Raw genomic sequence first — 19,716 nt, 5'->3', positions numbered from 1 at the left:
CCTCTACCTCGTGTGACCCTGCCTCTCTTCACAGACCTCTACAGAGACTCTCCACCAATCCCCTCTCCCTCTGGGAGTCCTCTTAACCCTGTGGACAGGAAGTCCCGCCCACCGTTCTGCAGCCATTCAAACACTAGAAGTAGAAGTAACCTTCAGTATGATGTCATCCTTTGCCTCAGACTACAGAGTCCTCTCCACATCACGTAAACTAGGGCAGGTTCTTCAGCTCTGGGACAATACACACAAGGGCTATTAATGAGGGTTATGGTTAGGGTTAGAGTTAGGGTAAGAGTTAGGGTCAGGGTTAGAGTTATGGTAAGAGTTAGGGTCAGGTTAGAGTTATGGTAAGAGTTAGGGTCAGGGTTAGAGTTAGGGTAAGAGTTAGGGTCAGGGTTAGAGTTAGGGTAAGAGTTAGGGTCAGGGTTAGAGTTATGGTAAGAGTTAGGGTCAGGGTTAGAGTTAGGGTAAGAGTTAGGGTCAGGGTTAGAGTTAGGGTAAGAGTTAGGGTCAGGGTTAGAGTTATGGTAAGAGTTAGGGTCAGGGTTAGAGTTAGGGTAAGAGTTAGGGTCAGGGTTAGAGTTATGGTAAGAGTTAGGGTCAGGGTTAGAGTTATGGTAAGAGTTAGGGTCAGGGTTAGAGTTATGGTAAGAGTTAGGGTCAGGGTTAGAGTTAGGGTAAGAGTTAGGGTCAGGGTTAGAGTTAGGGTAAGAGTTAGGGTCAGGGTTAGAGTTAGGGTAAGAGTTAGGGTCAGGGTTAGAGTTATGGTAAGAGTTAGGGTCAGGGTTAGAGTTATGGTAAGAGTTAGGGTCAGGGTTAGAGTTAGGGTAAGAGTTAGGGTCAGGGTTAGAGTTATGGTAAGAGTTAGGGTCAGGGTTAGAGTTATGGTAAGAGTTAGGGTCAGGGTTAGAGTTAGGGTAAGAGTTAGGGTCAGGGTTAAGGAATGCAGATGTACCAGAACAGTGTCTCACGGCAAAGATGTCTTTGTTTTGTGATTTAAGTCCTAATTGGATGACATAAGACCGTCACACGCACACACACCTCTCCCTCCCTCCCTCTCTCCCTCTCTCTCTCTCTCTCTCTCTCTCTCTCACTTTCTCTCCCACTCTCTCTCTCCCCTCCCCCTCTGTTTCTCTCTCCCCCCCCTCTGTCTCTCTATCCCCTCCCTCTGTCTCTCTCTCCCCTCCCTCTCTCTCTCTCTCTCTCTCTCTCTCTCCCCTCCCTCTCTCTCTCTCTCTCTCTTACCCAGACCCAGCCCAGTGTTGAGTGTTGCCAGGTAGGCTCTCCACTGAGCAGCACACCTGGGCCTGTGGTTCTGTCTGCTATCGCAAGGTCATCTATTACCAGCCTCATTACAGCCTGGGCTTATCATCCCTCCCTCTCCCTCCTATTCTCCCTGCTGGGGTAGACAGAGAGAGGAAGAGGAGGGAGGAGGGAGGGGGGGGTAGAGAATGGTGGCACAGGCACACAATGGACAGAGAGAGCGAGAGAGAGAGAGAGAGAGAGAGAGAGAGAGAGAGAGAGAGAGAGAGAGAGAGAGAGAGAGAGAGAGAGAGATTGAGAGTATGGCCACTGGCACACCGCATGAACAGCCGCACAGGCCACGTTTCGACTGGCACACTCTTGACTCTCTTGGCTCTGGTCAGTCTTGCACCTGTACTGTCTGGACTGGCCCTCAGGAGCAGCTGTTGTCAGTGGGGGCGAGCCTAGCCACCTCTGGGGAAGTGGGTCCCCCTAATGGGGTGCTGAGGAGGAGAGGGGTGGTGAGGGAGGGGGGGGGGGGCGAGGAGAGAGGCTTGGGTTATTGTAAAGATTGTAGGTAAAGGGACGTAGAGGGGGAGAACAGGGCCCCTTCTGTATGTAGAGTGGCGGAGAGAGAGGAGCAGATTGGGCTCTTGAGGGGGGGGGGGGGGGGGGGGGAGGGGAAGTGAGGGAGGCAGGGAGGGCTGAGCAGGAGTGTGGGCTGTGAAGCAGCAGATAGCGTCATGTAGCACAGATGGCTAATGGAGGCCATCACTCACACACCACAGCCTGGGCCCTTCTAGAGAGGAGAGAGGAGCGGCTGGAAGAGGGACATGAGCGATGAAGGGAAAACGTAAAAGGGAAAAAGCGAGGGAGATGATAGTGAATGAGAGTGGAGGATGAGGAGAATAAAAAGAGGGGGGGCTTGCAAGCGGCAGGGTTGATGGTTGATGGTTGAAAGAATACATTTTAATTGGCTGGGAAAGAAAGGTAGGAACTGTGTTTGTGTGTGTGTGTTTGGCTAATCCATGGGAGGGTTCATTTGGGGGTTATTCTTTTGTTGATGGTGATTGGTTAAAAGTATGCATGAGTGGAGTGATTGGTTAGATAGAAATGGGGGCGGGCTTAATGAGTGTGATCTGAGAGACAGGGGAGAAGGGAGATCAGTTGTATAGAGAGATGGGAGTTGGTAAGTTGAGTTCTGTATGATTGTGTAGTTTGTTAAATCTTTTCTGTTAGTTTGTTCACTGTTAATTATTTACATGTACTAATGTCAATGTGTTGTGTTCAGTTTTACAATCTGTTTATTAGAGGAAGAAGGAAATCAAACCGAATTGTGTCAGTTCTCATCATTTCACCCGTACTGCCGGAGCAAGCAGAAAATTCACCATTCAGCTAACTAGAGGGAGAGCTGAACAATTGTAAAACACCCGCTGACGACCGCAGGAGGACGGACCGTCAGTTAGCTAAGGAAATACAAGCACGGTTGGACGCAACAGAAGCTCCGGGAGGACAAGGATCCATTCACCGGAGATAAGAGCAAGCTAAAGCCTGGTCAGGTTAGTGACGCAGCGGCAGCCGGCAATGGAGCCGCGGCGCCCGCAACTGTAGCTAACTAGCCACTTGCTAGCTAGCGTAGAGTAGCCAACTAAGCTAGCGTTAGCCCTGTTGTTGCAATAGCGCAGCAGACACGCGGTAGAGCTTATAGCACTCAAAGCTACAGCTAACTAGGCCGGAAACGGAGCCGTGGCGCCCGCAACTGTAGCTAACTAGCCACTTGCTAGCCAGCGTAGCATTAGCAAACTAAGCTAGCGTTAGCCCTGTTGTCGCATTAGCGCAGCAGGCACGCGGTAGAGCTTATAGCACTCAAGGCTACAGCTAGCTAGGCAGGCAAGGAGTGAAACAATCCACGGCTAGCTTCAACTGGTTAACCCAACTGCAAGAATCCACAGCCAGCTAGGCTAACCTACAAGACCCACCAAGAAATTTGTCACATTGGAGTGTGGAAGGGTGGTTGTTTTAGGAATTTGAACCGCGCTTGAATCTGTCTTTAGAGATGCTGTAGGCTTACTTTATTTATAGACAGACTTTTATTTTTTGTCCATTCTCCTATAAGGCAAAGCAAGGCAGGTTTATTTGTATAGAATATGTCATGCTACAGGCAGGCAGTCATCATGAGTGGTCGCTTCTATCAGCGCTCGGGCGCAACGGCGAGGATTATACCACATTTTCTTCTGTTCCTTCTATGGATTACGGATTTGTACATCAAATCACCACAGAACTTGCATCTTATGGAGAAGGAGTCAAGCTTTGTTGGAAAAGGTGAGACACATAGCGACTTTTATCTCCACGCCGCAAAGAAATGTTTGGGCTTCGGAGCAACAACCATCCACACGACGTTGACTGCGGACCGGACGAGAAGAAACAAACCCCCGACAGGTAGAATGGACCGAAGAACCGTGATATGGCTCTATCTACTGCTCTCGGGAGACATTCAGCTGAATCCCGGGCCAGTCGCAACCAGGTGGGCTTCGCGTTTAGCCAGAGAACAACTGTGTCTTTCCCAGGCAAATGCTACGAGCATAGTCATTGACGCCATTGTCGACAAACCGGTTAGTTTGCCGGCAACAGCAGACTTCCAGGATTCAGACGTGGCTAGCAAAACAATGGGTAGATATGCTAATAACATTACCCCCCCACCTATCTTCCACCAGCTAGCCAGGGAACACAGAGACCTCCCCCACCCGGTGACGAACCCCCCCCCACCACCCGGTGACGAACACAGAGGCCTCCCCCACCCGGTGATGAACCCCCCCCTCCCCCCTCCCTCCCCCACCCGACGACGACCCCCCCCTTCTCCACCCGGAGACTCTACGACGAAACCGTTGAACAATGGGCGCCCCCCCCCACCCCCCAATCCTCAACGTGACGATGACCAAAATGGTGGTGACTATTTCCAAGTCAAAGACATAAACTCTCTATTTGGACACAGCAGTAAGGGCCTGCATATTGTTCACCTTAATGTGAACAGTCTTGTGCCTAAACTGGACCAAATCAGAGAAATGTTCCATGACAGCAAGGTTCATATTTTGAGCTTCTCTGAGACCAAGTTTGATGAATCCATCAAAGACCCAGAGATTGAAATAGTTAACTACACAGTCATCAGAAACGACAGGAACAGGTATGGGGGTGGTGTCTGCATGTACATTCACAACGATATTATCTTTAACACCCGTGATGACCTGAATCATGACAAATTAGAATCTGTTTGGGTTGAAATTATCTTTAACAAAGCAAAACCGATGCTGGTTGGTACTATCTACAGACCTCCCGATCAGAGTGATTTCTATGATATTCTTGAGGGGTGCATGGATGACGTTGACTGTGTGGAAAAGATTCTTATTGGAGATTTGAACACGGACATGCTCAGAAATGAAGCATCCGTTTTCAAATCCTTCACTAGGTTTTCTGAATTACACGGTCTCCGTCAACAAATTACCAAACCCACTAGGGTGTGTATTTCTACTCAAACCACCATAGATCTCATTCTAACATCGGATGAGTCCAAAATCTCCAAGAGTGGGGTTATTGTATGTGGGCTAAGTGATCATTACATGATCTTTTGCACTCGTAAAAAACAAAAACCCAAGGCTGGCGGTCATAAAACTGTAACCACTAGATCCCTTAAATCCTATTCTAGTGAGGCCTTAAACCATAAACTGGAGAATCAAGACTGGTTTGATGAACTAAAATGCACACAGGTTGAAGAGGCATGGCTAGGTTTCAAAACCAAATTCCTAAATATTATTGACAGTATAGCCCCCATGAGAACCACCAGGGTTAAAACCCGATCGGAACCATGGATGAATTCGGACATTCTAAATGCTATGAAAGTCAGAGACCTAAAATGCTCTGAAGTTCAAAAATGCAAATCAAAATTAGTGAAACACTTAAACGAAGATCACAAAACCCACTTTGAGAAAATTAAAAAACAATGCAACAAACTATGCAATCAGGTAATTACCATGACCAAATCTGCTAAGAAAGAATACCTCGATAACAAAATCGAAGAAAACTTAAACAAACCACGTGACCTTTGGAAGCTACTTAATAGCCAACTAGGTTGCAGTCAAAAACTCAAAACCAGGTCTACAAACATCAGCATAAAATCTGGTGATTCTCTCCTTACAGACAAGCTGGATGTGGCTAAGTGCTTAAACACTTTCTTTACAACCATAGCCACTAAATTAGTTAACAATCTACCACCCCACTCAGGGCGTTATGGTGTAGAGCACATCCGTGAGTTCTACAATAAACTGGGTGTACGCAATGATGATTTTAAACTCTCCATGGTGTCAAACGATGAGGTGTTTAAAAAGCTAGGCACTCTACACTCAGAAAAGGCCACGGGCCATGACAATATTCCAGCCAGATTTCTAAAAGACTCAGCTGCCTCCATTACCCCAATCATCACCCACATAATAAACCTCTCCATCAAACAGGGACACGTCCCCCTTGACTTTAAAATAGCAAGGGTAACCCCACTGTATAAAAAAGGAAGCAAATTAGACCCAGGCAACTACCGACCTGTCTCTATTCTTAATTCCATCTCGAAACTTATGGAAAAAATAGTTTATGAACAGGTCGATAGGTACCTTACCGAAAAAAAGCTGATGTATGAATTTCAATCAGGATTCAGAACATCCCATTCCACTGACACATGCCTTCTCTATTTGAACGACCACATCAACCATGAGGTGGACTCGGGCAAGTACTGCGGCATGGTCATGCTGGACCTCCAGAAGGCCTTCGACACAGTAGATCACCACATATTGTTAGATAAACTGAAAGCAATTGGGTTCGATAGAACATCGGTGAGCTGGATGCAATCCTACTTAGAGGGGAGGGAACAGGTGGTTAGTGTGAACGGAACACTGTCCCCCCCCCTCCCAGTGACCTGCGGCGTTCCACAAGGAAGCATTTTGGGACCTTTACTGTTCCTAATATATGTGAATGACATGTCATCAGCATGTGATTGCAATTTGTTCCTGTTCGCGGATGACTCGGCTCTGCTGGTCTCTGACAGGGACATATTGCAGGTGGAAAAAGCGCTAAGCACTGAACTGAGTAGAATCTGCATCTGGCTAGCTGACAATAAACTATCAATACACCTAGGTAAAACTGAAACCATCCTATACGGATCCCCATCTAAACTCAGAAAGGCTGAAAATTTTAAAATAAAAGTGGGTAACATTAATATCACAAGAAAAGAGGATATTACATACCTGGGCTCCATCTTAGAGGCAAATCTTTCCGGAGATAAAATGGCAGCAAAAGTAATCAAAAAAGTGAACCATAGAACTAGATTCTTGTACAGGATATCCTCACTTGTCAGTAAAAACACACTGAGGACCCTATCAGGAGCTCTCATTCAATGTCACTTCGACTATGCCGTAACATCATGGTACTATAGAACCACAAAGGCCCATAAAACAAGACTCCAGACAGCCCAAAATAAACTGGTTAGGCTTCTGCTAGGCCTCAACCCTAGGACACATCTAACCGCTGCTCATTTTTTGAGCCTTGATTGGCTACGAGTAGTTGACAGAGTGCAGCAGCTTGCACTGGGCCTGGTCTTCAAGATACGCTACACCACAAAGACACCCAAGTACCTGTCAACATACTTCCAAAAAGTGAACAACGTCCACACATACAACACCAGAGGAAGCTCCACGAACCACGTTCAACCGCGTTGCACCACAAACAAGGGGTTAAACTCGTTTGCAAACTATGCAGTAAAAATGTGGAACGCCCTTCCTATAATCTTAAAGGAGTGCAAAACACTGCCCACCTTCAAAACCACTCTCAAAAAACATTTACAGGAGGCTGCAATCCGTAACTGGACCCTCTAAATCAAAAATCAGATTAAAAGACCCGAACTACCCACTGTACATACTTTGTGTTTTGTCCCCCGCCCCCACCTGTGGTGTATGTCCCCACCTGTCCTACCCGCTGTACATACCTTATGTTTTGTTGTATTGTTCTTCCCATGATGGATGTGTGTTTATCTTGTAGATAGTAATAGTTATTTGTCTGTATTATCTTGTAGATAGTACTAGCTTTTTTGTCTGTCTTACATGTAACGATGAATTGAGAATCAAGGACCCCAATTGAAATAAGCCAGTGGCTTTCTTGGGTTTTTATCCTGTTAGTTGACCTTGTATGTAATATGTACTTTCATGTACCTACTTCTGCAAATCTTCTAATAAAGTTTTCAATCAATCAAAAAAAAAGGAATTGCGAGCTAATAGCAGCTACCCAGAGAGCTACCCACACCCAGCACTCTTCTCTGTGACTCTATTGACTGTTTGCATTAAAATAGGTTTGTGTGTACCTGGGTATTAAGTCGTCGGGGGGAGGAAAATCCTCTCCCACTTTATTATTTTATTTTTAGCAGTATCCCTGGGATGACCCCACGGTGAACCTGGTTCCGCTGCCGAAGACTAGTTAAGGAAGTGCAGGGACCAGCGCAAATCAGCTCAGGGAGTCAGAGAGGGCTGAAGATATAAGATAGAAAGACGAAACAGGTACACACAGGTTATTTCTGAGTCACAGGCAGAATGGAGGCACTAAGGACCGAAAGGGAAAAGTTGGCAGTCACTTTTGAGAGAGGATACCGCCACATCATCAGGTCAGTGGCATTGATGGGCGAAGATGACATGAAACGCGAGTGGATAGCGCTCCTATCAAACGCGAAAGACCTCAACTCTGCAGACGACAATTATGAGGAAGGTTTACAGGCCAAAGCAAGTCAGGAACCTGAGACAGGCAACAGTCAGCTTCTTCAAGACATCACCAAGGCCGCTGAGGAGAGAGCTCAGAAGGTTGAACAGGTCGGTCACGTTTTAAAGGCCAACATGTGGACAAGGTTCGCGGGGGTCGAACTTTCATCCACAATTAGACGAGCAGAAAGGAGTCACGAAGGCGCGAAGAGGATCAGTCTAGAAGAGGCAACCCACGACGTTTGTAAAGAACGAAGCACACTCACAGAGAGCCTCATCATCAAAGCACGAAGTCTGCTATCAAGCTGGGGGGAGTGGATCCCTGTAGTTGAGGCGTGCAACACGAGAAAGTCACTAGAGGAGCTGGAGGACAAAAGAGATGAACTTTGGGAAACGTTTGTGACTGAATTTGGAAGAGTTGAGAAGGAGAATACTGACAAAATGGCCGACAAGGCCGCCGCAGCAAAGCAAATGGCCACCGACGTTCTCGCCGAAGAAGAGGCCAAAGATCGAGCGACGAATAGAGAAAGGGCCGACGCTCTCGCCGAAGATGAGAGGAAAAGGGCCGACGTTCTCGCCGAAGATGAGAGGAAAAGGGCCGACGTTCTCGCCGAAGAAGAGGCCAAAGATCGAGCGGCGAATAGAGAAAGGGCCGACGCTCTCGCCGAAGATGAGAGGAAAAGGGCCGACGTTCTCGCCGAAGAAGAGGCCAAAGATCGAGCGGCAAATAGAGAAAATAAAGAAGCCATTGCCAAGCTGGAAAGGAAAGCCGCTGAGGCAAGACTGAAGTCAGCTGATAGCGTGGCCGAGTTTGAGAAGGAGACAGCGAAGGTGAAATTGGGGGCCGAAGAAGAGATCGCTGAGGCAAGGCAGAAGGCGGCCGTGATTGAGTTGAAGGCAGCAGAAATAGCCGCTCAAGAGCGCGCCAAACTACTGGAGGCTCAGCGGGAAGCATGGGAACAAGCCCGGGAGGCAGGGCTGGAGAGCGCCACATATGGAGGCAACCGCACTAGAGCCAAGATCAAACTCCCTCCAACAAGGCTGCCCGTGTTCAGCGGGTGTATGAGAGATTTTCATCGCTGGCGGAAAGATTGGGAAAGCCTGCAGCGGCAGGGAGACCCATCGGGGTCGCCAGAGGTGAAGAAACTCCACCTCCTCGAGAGCATAGACCGAAAGGTTTTCGAGGAGCTCAAACTCTCGAGCTACCGCTCAGCGGAAGATGTATTCAAAGCCTTGGAGAATCGGTTTGGAGACAAGGCAACCATCGCGCTGCAAATTATTGAGGAATTGGAAAGAATACCAGCGGTAAAAGGAAACCAGCCGAGGAAAGCGATCGACCTTATTCAGGCAGTGGAAAGAGCCCTCATGGACCTGACAGACTTAGGAGAAGTGGGCGCTATGAAGAACCCACTTGTACTTAAGGCCATCGAGGGCAAACTGCCAGATCGCGTGCAGGAAGGCTGGATTACCTTTGTAACCGAACCCGAAAACCAAGTCGCCCCAGACAAGCGGTTCGATGCTCTTCTTCTGTTTCTGAAAAGGCAGGAAGTAATCCTCGAGGGGATAGCTCGAATCCGAGGCTCCACGGAGACCTCTGAGGGAACACCGGAGAGGCCAGTCAGATGGGAGAAGAGGGCATTCACGAGGGCCACGGAGAGAGACTCACCGGTAGATGAAGAAGAGGAGGAACATCGAGGTGAAACCAGAGTCACGGGCAGGAACTCGGAAAGAAGAGAAGAGTGCGACATCTGTGGAAGCGATCAGCACGGTGGCAAAATATTCTTCTGCCAAAAGTTCAAGAGTGTCAGTCTGGCAGAGAAACGAGCCATAGTAAGGCAAAGCAAAGCCTGTCAGAAATGTTTGGGCATGCACGGCGCCGACGGGGAGTGTAGTAACCGGTACCTGTGCAGAGTGTGCAAGCGGGAGGAAGGAAGGGCAAGTCATCACTACCTTCTGTGTCCCGAGTGGAGTGAGGGAAAGAAGACAGGGCCAGGGTTCTCTGATAAGCAACGAGAATTCCTGGATTCTTTGGGACTCAACCCTGAACAGGAAAGGAGGGCGAACGCATTCACCAGTAAGGCTTCGATGACGCTGAGCACGGGCGCAGAAGGCGGGGGTCTCTTCGCGGAGAATGGGCCAGAGGAACATCCAGTACTAATGATGACATTGATAGTCAAAACAGAAGCAGGAAATGCCCTGGGAACCCTCATAGACCTCGCCTCCGACACAAATTATATCACCAACCGGGCCGCCGATCGTCTCCAACTGGAGCGGAGGCAAGTAACACTGACCGTGCAGGGGGTCGGTGGAATGAAGGTCAGGGTCAAGACTAACAAATACCTGCTAAAGGTCAGGGCGTGGAGCAACAACAGATGGAGTCCCCACGAGATGGTATGCTACGGGCTCGACACAATCGCTCGTGCAGACAAGGTCATCAGTCCAGAGCGACTCTGTAAGTTCTTCCCTGGGGTCGAGAAGGAAGAGCTGGTCCGACCGAAGGAAATCGAGCTCTTGATCAGCCACCGAGAGGGACGACTCGCTCCACGGTGGAGAAGAGGGACGGGAGACTTAGTGCTGTGGGACGGGCCTCTGGGGAAGACCGTGGGAGGAACGCACCCAGACCTGTTTGAAAGTTGGGAAGGATCCGCACACAACTCCCAGACGCACTTTGCGCGTTCTCTGAGAACGGAGGCAGTAAGATTTGAGGAGATCCCCTGCAAGACGCCCAGCGCAAAAGAAGAGGATGGAGACCAGAAGCCGCAAGGTCATGAAAAGACCGGGAGAACAGCTGCAAGCAGCAAAGAGGTCCTCGAGTGGTGGAGCTGGGATAGCATCAGCGCCGCGTGCGAGCCAAAGTGTGGAGGGTGTCGCTGCGGAAATTGTCAGCCGGGCGGGAAAGAGATGACTCTCGCAGGGGAAAAGAAGATCAAAACCTACGCAATTACCCGCGTCAACATCGGGGACAAGCCAGCCGGATGCATCGCCCAGCTGGCCATGAGGAAGACGGCAAGGCTGCCAGAGGTCGCCCACCTAAAAGAAGAGCGGAGAGCACTTGAGGAGGACACCTATGTAGACGACATTCTAGCGTCTCATGGCGACAGGAGAGAGCTGAGGAGCATCACGGAGGGAATCGAGAGGACGCTCAACGCTGGAGGTTTCGCTCCGGAACCACGGATCCAGTCGGGTCAAAGTGGGAGGAGCAAAGAGGGCCAGCCTGCAGAAACGAGGGCCAATGTGGAGCCAGAGTCAGAGGTGTTGGTGCTGGCTGATCAGCTGAGCGAGGAAACATCCAGGGGAGTGGCTGTAAGTGCTCGAGACAGCGTGAGCATGCTGCAACGGAAAGCGTTCACTGCAACTGTAACACGCGCTCAGGCGAGGAAGGGGCTGGACCCGAAATGCGCCATTGAGGAGGAAGCAAATGCAAAGGGGACATCCACACCGGTTGGGAGTTCCAGGGACCTCGAGCATGAGAGGGACAGGCTTTGGGGCGCTGCTCTCATGGACCTGATTGAGCCAGAACACTTCGGTGGAATAGGCAGGCTCATTCGGGTAGTTGGGTGGGTCCGGCGAGCTGTTAGGCAGTGGTTGTTTTGCAGGAGGGCTCCAGAAGACGCAAAGTGGGAGGCTACTCGCCTGAGGGAGACAAGAAGCGGAGTTAGCCTCGGCGTCCAGGAAGAAGTGGGACGGTTTTGGCGACAGTGGAGTCAACTAGCTGGGCCCGGACTTCTCATCCGCACCAAGTGGCACAGAGAAGCTCGAAATGTGGCCGTGGGAGACGTGGTCTGGTTGGCTGACCAAAATGCCCTAAGGGGGCAATTCCGCCTGGGGCGGGTTGTGGAAGCGAGGCCAGACGAAAAGGGGCTGGTTCGGGACGTAAGAGTGAGGGCTTGCCTGAGCCAGCCTGCTCTAGGAGTGGGGGCTTCAGGACGAAGAAGGAGCGAAGGCCGCGATCTCTTCCCAACGCTCGACCGAGACGTCAGGCGGGTGGTCGTGCTGCTTCCCGTGGAGGAGCAGTAAAAATGACTGTATTGAAGAGAGGGAGAGTTGTGGTCCATTTAGTTATAAAGAACCAATGGACCAAGTGGGAGGTGTTTGGCTAATCCATGGGAGGGTTCATTTGGGGGTTATTCTTTTGTTGATGGTGATTGGTTAAAAGTATGCATGAGTGGAGTGATTGGTTAGATAGAAATGGGGGCGGGCTTAATGAGTGTGATCTGAGAGACAGGGGAGAAGGGAGATCAGTTGTATAGAGAGATGGGAGTTGGTAAGTTGAGTTCTGTATGATTGTGTAGTTTGTTAAATCTTTTCTGTTAGTTTGTTCACTGTTAATTATTTACATGTACTAATGTCAATGTGTTGTGTTCAGTTTTACAATCTGTTTATTAGAGGAAGAAGGAAATCAAACCGAATTGTGTCAGTTCTCATCATTTCACCCGTACTGCCGGAGCAAGCAGAAAATTCACCATTCAGCTAACTAGAGGGAGAGCTGAACAGTGTGTGTATGCGTATGCGTGTGTGTATATGTTGCGTGTGTGTGTGTGTACGCGTATGTTTGCACGCATGTGTGTGTGCGTAAGTAAGTGTGTGCGTGTGAGTACCAAGTGTGTGCATGTGCATTGGCCAATGCTGGGATGAGCCAGAGTGAAAACACCAGCCAACGACAAAATCACTTTGTTCAGCTTGGCACTAACACTGCGATGCTCACACCAGTGTTTATCTGCACAACGCAGTGTAGATCACACCCTCTCTCTCTGCCAAAAAGGCCACGTTATACCACACAATCTATACCACGTATCGATTCAATTCACTAGAGACAGTGTTCGTTTACAAATGATCTGAATGTGTTTTCTAATGCAGAGGACCCAGGGAGTAAGATTATACCACCTATGCTTGGATTAGACTCTCATAAAACTGTGTGTTCGAAATGGCATACTAACATAATGTTCATACTATGTATGACGTAGATTTGAGTATGTAGTGCGTTCCCACTATATAGTATGTGAAATTTGTGTACGTGAGAAATGCCCGCATGTATACTAGATTAGCCCGAATTTCAGAGTATGTAGTGTGAGATTACTTTTCATACTCAACTCCCCCAAAATGCATCGCGCAGTCTCGTCACTGTGCAATGGCGGACGTAATGTAGCTAGCTAACGTTAGCCTACAGAAGTGGAAAACAAACGTCAGATCAGATATAAACAGGATATTTTGATAAATTGGCCAGGTTTTGGGAATATACATGGTTACTTTCTCGCCTGAAAACATATTAAAACATAATAAAGTTACATGTTAACACAAAATTACCATGGAGGTTTAGCCTGCTTTAAAATCCCCGCTGCCGGCCGGTGCGGAATGCATTCTGGGACACTGAGCTGCATACTTCAGTGTGAACCGTCTGCTGGTAATGGCATACTTATTATGAATTTAGTAGGCAGTATGCAATACTCATTGAGCATGTAGTAGACAGTATATACTCATTGAGTATGTAGTAGGTAGTACTGTATATACTCATTGAGTATGTAGTAGGTAGTACTGTATATACTCATTGAGTATGTAGTAGACAGTATATACTCATTGAGTATGTAGTAGGCAGTATGTTATTATACCATTTCGAAATCAGCCATAGTCTATCATACTCCTCAAACACTTCTCAGTGCTGTCATTAAAAGCTGTTGTTAGGTTTGTGTGTTCACTACCCCCTCTACTGTGGCATAGAAGGTCATGAGTTGAAATCCCACCTGGGGAACACCACCACTAGTGTGCCCTTGAGTAAGGTACTTAGCCCTAAGTCACTCCAGGGAGACTGTCCCTGTCATCTCTAACTGGAAGTCGCCTCAGATAAAAAATGCTTCTGCTAAAACGGTTTTAAAGGTCAAATGTAAAAAGTCTAGCACCCGCTCTCCTCCTCCATCCCACGGGTCTCCAGAACCCTGCCGGTCCGTCTCCTCACCGCATCCCTGACCTCCCTCTCAACCGCCCGCCTCATCACCACAACTCTCTCAGCCGCCCCTTATGGGGGCCAGGGGGGGGGGTTATTGTCAGATTAGTGGCTAGAAGTGCAGCTCTATATCAGAGAATAGCCCGGGACGGGTCCTTTTATGGCGGTGTGGCTTTGGTAGCAGCAGCAGCAGCTGTGGAGGGTCTTTTATACGAGCGCTGTGGTGCGGAGGCCTGCCGTCAGGAGCTCAGGGAGACATCAGTCTCCCGCTGGAGAGGAAAGCCTCGGCGTCGCGAGGAGAATGGCCCCCATTCTCTTGTCATCATAGTACCTCTTTTCTCTCTCTCTCTCTCTCTCTCTCTCTCTCTCTCTCTCTCTCTCTGTCTCTCTTTCTCTCTCTCTCTCTCTCTGTCTCACTGTTTCTTTTTGTTTCCTACTCTTTTCTCCTCCTCCTCTCTCTCCTCTCTTTCTCTCTCGGTGACAGGCACTAGGGTCTCCAGCAGGCTGTTCTATTCAGGCAGGTTCCTTCAATCTGTGTGTGGGGGGATATGGGGGGGGGGGGGGGGGGGTGTTTACATAAAGTACACAGGCTTTCTACTGTAATGATGAAGCCCCAGTGTGTGTGTGTGTGTGTGTGTGTGTGTGTGTGTGTGTGTGTGTGTGTGAGAGTGAGTGAGTGAGTGAGTGAGTGAGTGTGTGTGTGTGAGTAAGTGTGTATATGTCTGTGTTTGTGTAGATAGCCTACAGTACAGTATATGCGTGCATTTGAGTGAGACAGAATGAAAGAGAGGGGATTAACACTAGAACAGCCATGGGTGGGGTGATTTGACCCTGTGAGTAAAATTATTTTTATATATTTGCACTCGATCAAATTTCAGGACCCTCCTTTCATGACTTTTCCTAGTTATGTGCGTTCTACCACCCAGTATCGTTATATTTTCAAAATCACATCAGGATAAGCTAGTATAAAGCTATTTTGCAGTTTTTCCATGCAAATTAGCCTGCCTCCTACACAGAAAAACTGCAAAAAAACCCTCTTATAAATAGTAGGTAAAAAAGTCACGGCTGTTGTAGTGTTAAGGGTGCGGAGACACGCCATGCGTTCAAAGACTGAAGTGGTACGAGGTAGGCAGCGTGTGTGTGTGTGTGTGTGTGTGTGGTGGAAACAGCAGTGTGCCAATCCTGTGGGCATCAACATGATGGGCATCTCTCAAAGCTCCTATCCTCTAAACGGCTACCCCCCCCCCCCCCCACACACACACACTATCCTCTAAACAGCTACCCCCCCCCCATACAAACAGCTACCCCACACACACTATCCTCTAAACAGCTACCCCCCCCCCCACCCCCCGCCGCCACTCTGGTGGAATTCACAAGAGTTCCTAACCAGGTAAAGTGTAGGTAAGTGAATCCATTTTGTGAATCCGTGATGCTAACCCGATTTCTCCACTGATTTCCCCAGGTGTCCTGGATGTGTGTGTGTGTGTGTGGGGGGGGGGGGTAGGGGGGAGTCGGTTGTGAGTTTGAGGAACCGTGAGTCAAAAAGAGCTTCCTAGTGAAGTCTGAGGAGCGCTCTCCCTCTCAGCTGCACGCTGCACGGGGAACCCGGGATCATGAATTAAACATGGGATGGATTTTTCTGCTTGAGGAAGCCCACTAAAAGACAGACAAACAGACAGAAACAGAGACGAGACAGACAGACAGACAAGACAGAGACAGAGACAGACAGACAGACAAGAAAGAGACAGACAGACAAGACAAGACAGAGAGACAGACAGACAGACAAGACCATACAAGAGAAGACAGAGAGACAGACAGACAGACAGACAGAGACAGAGACAGACAAGACAAGACAAGACAAGACAGAAAGACAGACAGAGACAGACAGACAGACAGACACACAGACAAGACAGAGAGAGACAGACAGACAGACAGTCAAAGACAGACAGACACACAAACAAGACAGAGAGAGACAGACAGACAGACAGACAGACACATCTCTGATCGGAGGTTAACCTGCCTTACCTCTGATTTATGCAAATGAGTGCAACACTGCGCTATTGTGCAGCACAAGATGCTAAGGCTGTGTTTAATAACGGAAGTGTGCTGGAGATTTTCCCATATGTCTCGTTCCCGTGGCCGCAGAGAGACCACAATACAGCAGGCTTTTTATTAGAGTGCTCACAGTGGATGGGTCAGGCACGCCATCACAGGCATGCATGCACACGCACACACACACACACACACACACACACACACACACACACGCACACGCACACACACACACACACACACATACAGACACAGACACAAATGCACATGTACGCGCACACACACACACACACACATACACACAAACACACAAACACAAAAACGCATGTGATTTTGGCTAAACCTCTTAGCTTCTGATGTAATGCGGTCATATGAGACAGGACTGTATCAATAGCAGCATTATGCGCCTGTTGAGTCAACAGTTTTGAGAAGAACAACATCAACAACAGAGGGACATTTTCTTCCTCCTGCAGAGAGGAGCAAAGCATCCAGTCTAAAAAGCCGCTGTGTTGAACCAAAGTATTTGGGGAATTCAATATGGGTATCTTCATACGGGGGATAACAGCAGGAATCCTCTTGTAGTTCTTTATAGTCAGCCCTACTATCAGTGTAGTGGTTGTACTGTACATACACATAACATTTTAGGGCCCGAGCTTGCTGTGAAGCACGTTGTGACAAACATGCTAATTGATGGGTTGGTGTACTAACTGGGTTGGTGATGGGTTGGTGTACTAGCTGGGTTCATGGCGTAAGGACTGTACCTGCCGGTGACTCGTTGTGGTTCTCCTCATCAGAGTCGGCGAAGACCTCGGCCAGCTCCTGGTCGGACATGTCCGTCAGCTCCGTCAGATCCAGGAGGTCGAAATGCACCTCCAGAGAGGACACACTGCTCAGGGGCTCTGCGGGGGGGGGGGTTCAGGGGTCAAAAGGAGAGAGAGAGAAAGAGAGAGAGGGGAAGTGAGGTCATCGTTATAGACAGGCTAAGATGTTCTCATCGTCCCGATCAATGACAACCCACGCGACAGGAATAATGTCTCATTCTAATTCTGCCTATTAGCACACACCCCTCTGCCCCCCCCCCCCCCTCAGAGTATCATCCCCCACCGCGGGTATGACTTATAGCAATACCATCAACTTAATTGAATTTGTCTTTTTTTTTTTTTTTTTGTTCTTTGAAGTGCTGGAAATCCCTACCGTGATCGCCAGATTAAAAGAAGAAGAAGAAGAAGGCTTCTTTTATCTGCTCCGCAGGGGTGAGAGCAAACCTTAGTGCGCTGAACTCCTCAGTGTGTCAGGGACACGGCCTCCCCGTGTCAGAGAGATGTCAATCTGAACAGCCGGAGGCGGGACCTGCGGTAAGTGAACCTTCAAGACTGACGTGCTTCACCGGGGCCGGGGTTCGTATCCCGGCTCGCCAGATCCAGATATGGCCGAGGCACACGGGAAGCGGCATATTGGGCGGCCGCTTCCGAGGGCGGTATAGGAGTATTTCTGGACAAGGATCCGTCGCGCAACACCGCCCCCTGGGTGCCGGAATAACGGTGCTGGGCTCGAGGAGCCAGTCAGCTAGTCTGCCTGGCGGCCTCTTCTGGGACTGCCGGCCACGGGGTCGTGCGGCGGATCCTATGCAATAGGCAGGGGATAATTGGATGCTAGGTTGGGTTCAATTGGCTACCAAATTGGGTGAAAAAGGGATAAAATCTGAAAAACAAATAATAATAAAAAAAAAAAAAAGACTGACGTGCTTGTCAAGGACAAGAGGGCTGAAACAGAGTCTCGGGGGAAACAACATGGCCGTTTTGTGTCTCGTGGTTACGGCACCTGTTATCTCCCCTCTACCGACCATCAACCCCCCCCCACAGTCTGGCTGTGTGAAACTAGTGTTTTATGACACGGGTTGGGTGACACGTGCTTTGTAGGACATATCCGGTGTCTCAGAACCCTGCTGATACTGAGTGGGCCTGGTGGAGGTGGTGTTCTTTCACACGTTCTGAACTCCCCCATCAGACAAGCAAGGGCTGTGTGGGTGTGTGTTTGTGTGTGCGTGCACATGGGTGTGTGGTGTGGTGTGTGTGTGTGTGTGTGTGTGTGTGTGTGTGTGTGTGTGTGTGTGGGTATGTTTGTTAGTGTGGGTATGCCTGTGGGTAATAGAGAGAGAGAGAGACACACACACACACACACACACACACACACACACACACACACACACACACACACACACAGATGAGTAGATGAGTTTGAAAGCTGCCATTTCCCTGCTCATTTCTCTGTGCCAGGCTTGCCTTTCCAGGCTGTTTAATACATGATAGCGCTATGGGGAAGATCAGAGTCCTGTGTTCTGCAGCTCTTTGTCTCCAAGCTGCAGAGCTCTGTTCTCTCTCTCTACAGTGGTGTGCGCTCATTGATTTGAGAACAAGAAAAACCTTCAACCAAGTCATAATAAATCAGAGGGACTCGATAATCATGCTAAATGAGTGAGCGTGGTGCTGGCTCCACTGTATTTCACACACTAGAGTGGGGGTATGTCACAGTCACACAGAGAGAGAGAGAGAGAGGGAGAGGCTGAGAGACAGAGAGAAAGAGAGGGAGAGGCTGAGAGAGAGAGAGGGAGAGGGAGAGAGGCTGAGAGAGAAAGAGGGAGTGTGGCAGAGAGAGAGAGAGAGAGCGAGAGAGAGAGGGAGAGAGAGAGAGGCTGAGAGAGAAAGAGGGAGTGTGGCAGAGAGAGAGAGAGAGAGAGAGAGAGATAGGCTGTGGGGATATGCCACGGCCACAGAGAGAGGTCCTTACTGAGGGTGAGACCATCACAGCTAAGTAGAAGTGAGCAGGCACATCCACATTATCCAGGCAAGAGATTTAGATCTTCAGTGTGTGCCAAACATTCCAAAAACTGTTCCATTCTACAATGCATACTATTATAATAGTGCATCAGGCCCAATATACAGTATATATAGTGTCAATATACAGTATAGATGGTCAGACTATGGCGTTGGGATTGAACTGCTTCCTTGGCTATGTCTGTGGTAAAATGCTCTTCCCTCTTCTGTCACTGTAAACAACCCTAGCCCTAGCCCTAGCCCTAGCCCTAACCCTAACCCAATAGAGCTTATAAACACACCATACCATCTCTCTTGAAGGCGGAACACCAAATTATCCGACAGTACACTATTAATTATCCTACAATCCTACATTCTATTCCCCCCCTGTGCCAGAACTTTCCACAGACAGGACACATTGATCAGGAGGACCCAGCCTGTGCACTGCGGACACCGACGTCTCCGAGGAGAGGAGACAAAGTGGAGCGGAAGAGGGGGAAGAGAAGGAGGACTGGAAAGATGAGGAGAGGAGAGAGAGATGAGAGCGGACGGGGAGGGAGAGACGCTACGCCGTCGTTTGAAGTCTATTAACGAGATGTCTGTAGTCTCGAGGGAGAAAAGAGAGACAGTGCTGTCTCACCTTCTCCTTAACGAGACGGCCGTTTAATGATGTGAGGCACTGCCCCCCCCCCCCCCCCGCCCCGCCCCCTCCCCGCCCACAGGCCTGTAGTCTAGCCCGGCAACCCTTAGGCTCAGATCTACCATCAGCTTAACCCCCCTAAACCCTCCTCTCCCCCAGGAGGGAGGAAGAACTAAGCTGACTTTAGATTATTGTCTGGGAGCAGCTGGAGGTCAGTGGGCATTTATCCCGGTGGTCACTCCACCCCCATCG

General features: G+C 49.2%; 1 protein-coding gene across 1 annotated transcript in view; it reads right to left on the bottom strand.

The window, feature by feature from the left end:
- dbndd1 (dysbindin domain containing 1) overlaps positions 1 to 19,716 on the bottom strand; it is a gene marked incomplete at both ends in the record, with an annotated part of 47,469 nt that overhangs the window by 13,278 nt on the left and 14,475 nt on the right. Inside the window, one exon of the mRNA XM_080537084.1 lies at positions 16,773 to 16,910. Within this exon, the coding sequence (XP_080393210.1) occupies positions 16,773 to 16,910 (138 nt within the window). The remainder of the gene's footprint in view (positions 1 to 16,772; positions 16,911 to 19,716) is intronic.

This window comes from Nansenia antarctica (genome assembly GCF_963989245.1).
Source record: "Nansenia antarctica genome assembly, chromosome: 1".
Classification (NCBI taxonomy): domain Eukaryota; kingdom Metazoa; phylum Chordata; class Actinopteri; order Argentiniformes; family Microstomatidae; genus Nansenia; species Nansenia antarctica.
Note: the sequence above shows the minus strand (reverse complement) of the source record. Positions and strands in the feature narration are given on the sequence as shown.